This window comes from Marmota flaviventris, chromosome 5 (genome assembly GCF_047511675.1).
Source record: "Marmota flaviventris isolate mMarFla1 chromosome 5, mMarFla1.hap1, whole genome shotgun sequence".
In the NCBI taxonomy this organism is placed as follows: Eukaryota; Metazoa; Chordata; class Mammalia; order Rodentia; family Sciuridae; genus Marmota; species Marmota flaviventris.
Window position 1 is genome coordinate 3,401,178 of NC_092502.1, and position 3,457 is coordinate 3,404,634.

Consider the following 3,457-nt stretch of genomic DNA (forward strand, 5'->3'; position numbering starts at 1 on the left):
AGATTTTGACGAGTACTCATGAAGGGTTTTTAAGTTTATCATTTTGCTCTTTAACATCTTACAAGGTAAAATGTGTCTTCACCCAGATTTTACAGAAGAGACAGTGAGCCTCAGAGACATCACATGATGGGCAGAAGTTGGCAGGACTTTCGAGGGTGTTCCTGAGATTGCCGCCCAGTTCCCACAGGTCAGTCCCTCCTTCCCTCCTTATTTATTGTTTCTTGTGCCTCAGCCTTTTCTGGGTTGGAGGTTCCCTTGCTGTCATCTGGAACTTGGCCCTTCCCCAGCTGGTCTAGGCAGACAGAGGGAAATGGGATTCTCCAGACAGAGAGCGTCTACAAGGCTGCCCTGGACAAGAGCAGGCCTGCTGTCCCAGGGAGCTGAGGTCAGCCCACCATGGAGTTCCCAGGCATTTGTTCATTTGGCCGAAGGCTCTGCCCAGCACCAGCAGGTTTTCAGTACGATGGCAGGTATGGCTGTGTTTGATTCACCTGCCATCACCCTGTGAGCACTGGCACATGGGTGAGAGTCTCAGGGTGAGAATCCTGGCTCCAGGGTTCCCAACCCACCAGGTCTGCCACCCATTTCAAGGTGCCAATCAAAGAGATGAGCAGTGATTCAGGGGAGGAGCCTGCTGGAAAGGCAAGGGGGTCCATCCCCTCAGCCTGTCTTCAGCAGAGGGGACTGACGAGAGCCTCACAGGGAAGGAACAGAGTGGGCGCACAGAGGCGTTCACAGGTGACCTGTGTGGACTAGCAGTGGTCGGGTAGACGTTGTGTCAGGGTGTTTGGGATGGGTCTTTCCTGTGATGAGAAAGTTGCTGTTGCCTGGAGAACAAGAAATGGGATTCACTGGGGCTTGTTGTCCTGGAATCCGTGACTGCAGGAGAGCCTGCTCAGAGCAGAGGAGACAGGCACAGAGTGGGGGCGGGAGTGGGTTTTTTTTTGTCCTGCTTTGTTACCATGAGCAGGCCCGAGCAAAGGGTCCGTGATTTTAGCAAGAGCAGCCTCTAAGTTCTGTGCTGCAAGAGCACAAATCCTGCAAGCACCACGCAGGGGTGGCCCAAGGGCCTGCAGTGTATGCCTGGTTTCCCTGACTGGATCTATAATCCAGGTCGAGGTGGCCCAAGGGCCTGCTGTGTGTGGCTGGTTTCCATGACTGGATCTATAATCCAGGCCAAACACTTCCCCAGATGTCAAGCTTCCTAAAAGAAAATGGTATTGAATCATTGACCACAATCAGGTATCCAGTGAGAAACTTAATGATGTAGAGAAGAAAAACATGCTGGCCACGATTTCTCTGGAAGGCCCGAGAGGATGGAAACATCCTTCCCACCACTAATATCTACAAAGAGGTTCGACGTGACCAACAATCCTAACTAATCGCAGAGGGCACTGGATCATGATTATGGAGATTGCTAGATTAATGGACACCTCTTTTCCAACTCCCTCTCACTTCCAAAGCAATGATCATTTGCCCCATAACAAATATAATGGAGTAGAACCTTTCACAGTTGAAAGCTTAGGCTTTGAATTTCTGAAAAACTCACGATTCATTTTTTTACAGAACCAAATTTAGACAAAGGAGGGATGTTTTCAGTTGCCACTCAAAGAAAGGATACTTGGATCCTCACAACCCCTGTGAGTCTGCACGGGCTTTCCTTGGAGGGATTACAGTGCATCAGTCACTTTCAGATGGTGACGTCCCTAAATTCTCCACGTATTCTGCCAATGGATAGTTTAAATGGACAGTTTAAACAATGTTGTGATGAAGCCATCAAATATGTGCAGGGTGTACAATATCAAATTCTCTGCATGAGCTGCAATCAGAGAAGAACTGGAATCGGTGGAACAAAGAAAGAGCACGTCAGTGTTCTTGGGGACCCTGGTGTCACCGCCCTGGTGTGCATGTCCCCATGATGACAGGCCTCTGATGGAAGGGATGCTGAGGCCCATTCTGCAGAACTGGCCTTGGCCACCCTTCACCGCAGCGCAGGCCCCTCGACGGCGGGCCCTCACCCTCCTCAAGGCCCCCATCACATCCCTGTTCCTCAGACTGTAGATGAGAGGGTTTAGCAGGGGCGTGAGGATGGTGTAGAAGGCGGAGAAGACCTTGTCTTTGAGTGGGGTGTGGTAGGCCTGGGGAAGCATATACGTGTACAAGGCGGCCCCGTAGAACAAGGTCACCACCATCATGTGTGACGAGCAGGTGGCGAAGGCCTTCCTCTTCCCCTCGGCCGACCTCATCTGCTGCACGGTGAGGAGGATCTGGGCATAGGAGGCGACCACCACTGAGAAGGGGACCAGCAGCATCATGACACAGCAGACGTACATCACCGTCTCATAGGCAGCCTTGTCACCGCACGCCAGCCTCAGCATGGTGGGTGCCTCGCAGAAGAAGTGGTTGATCTTGTGGGAGGCACAGAATGGGAGACGCATGGTGATGGGAGTGAGGAGGAAGCTGTCCAGAGCACCACCAGACCAGGAGCTGCCCAGGATGAGCCAGCAGATGCGGCGGCTCATGAGCACCGGGTAGCGCAGCGGACTGCAGATGGCCACGTAGCGGTCATAGGCCATGAGGCCCGGCAGGAAGAACTCGGCCCCCACAAAGCCCATGTAGAGGAAGTACTGGGCAGTGCAGGCCACGAAGGAGATGGTCCTCTGGCCCCTCAGGTAGTCCACCAGGGTCTTGGGCACAGTGGTGGAGATGTACAGCATGTCGATGAGCGACAGGTGGCTGAGCAGGAAGTACATGGGCGTGTGCAATTGGGGGTCCACATGGATCAGGAAGATCATGACCCCATTGGCCGTCATGGCCACGAAGAAGATGATGGAGACGACAGCGAAGAGGAGGCCTGAGACCCTAGTGTTAGGGAAGAGCCCCACCAGCGTGAAATCGCTGGAGAAGCTCCTGTTTCCATCCATGGGGTTGTTTGACCTGGGCACAGAGAGAGAGAGAGAGAGAGAGAGAGACGCGTGGAGCTGAGGAAGGTCACGGAGGTGAGGGGGGGGGGTCGTGCAGACGTGCCTGTGTAACAAGCACCAGCAAGTTAGAGTTCTCTGTATAACTAGACATTAGGCACTTTTTGGTGAGCTGGATTTTCAGTTACCTTTTGCTGAAGAGCAACTAGAAAGTTTGTTTCCCATGGAATGCAGACAGGGGACACCTGGAAACTGCTGCTCAGTGTGAGAGAGTTATGGCAGGATACCAGGGTTCCAGAGAGGGCTCTTCCCTCGGAGAGGGCTCCCATTACTTAAGATGTCCATATAACTGCTGGACAATTGATTCAATCAAACAGTCAAATAATTTAGTCAGGTCTCTGGCCAATTTGGGAATTTTCATCACCATTTTAAAAGTGATCTGCCTCATTTACAAACAACCATTAAGTTGAAGACACAGTTAGAAGCTGTGGTGAGCATCAGAGAAGAGGCTGACCTTGTCCATCGGATAGCGGGCC

General features: G+C 52.3%; 1 protein-coding gene across 1 annotated transcript; it reads right to left on the reverse strand.

The window, feature by feature from the left end:
- Positions 1-1,739: 1,739 nt before the first annotated feature.
- On the reverse strand, positions 1,740-2,924 carry LOC139705721 (olfactory receptor 2T6-like). Its single transcript, XM_071611897.1, has one exon. The coding sequence runs from the start codon at positions 2,922-2,924 to the stop codon at positions 1,740-1,742; it is 1,185 nt and encodes a 394-aa protein (XP_071467998.1).
- Positions 2,925-3,457: the final 533 nt, after the last annotated feature.

Coding starts and splice junctions, on each gene's coding strand:
- LOC139705721 (XM_071611897.1), bottom strand. CDS start 2,924: ATGGATGGAAACAGGAGCTTCTCCAGCGATTTCACGCTGGTGGGGCTC.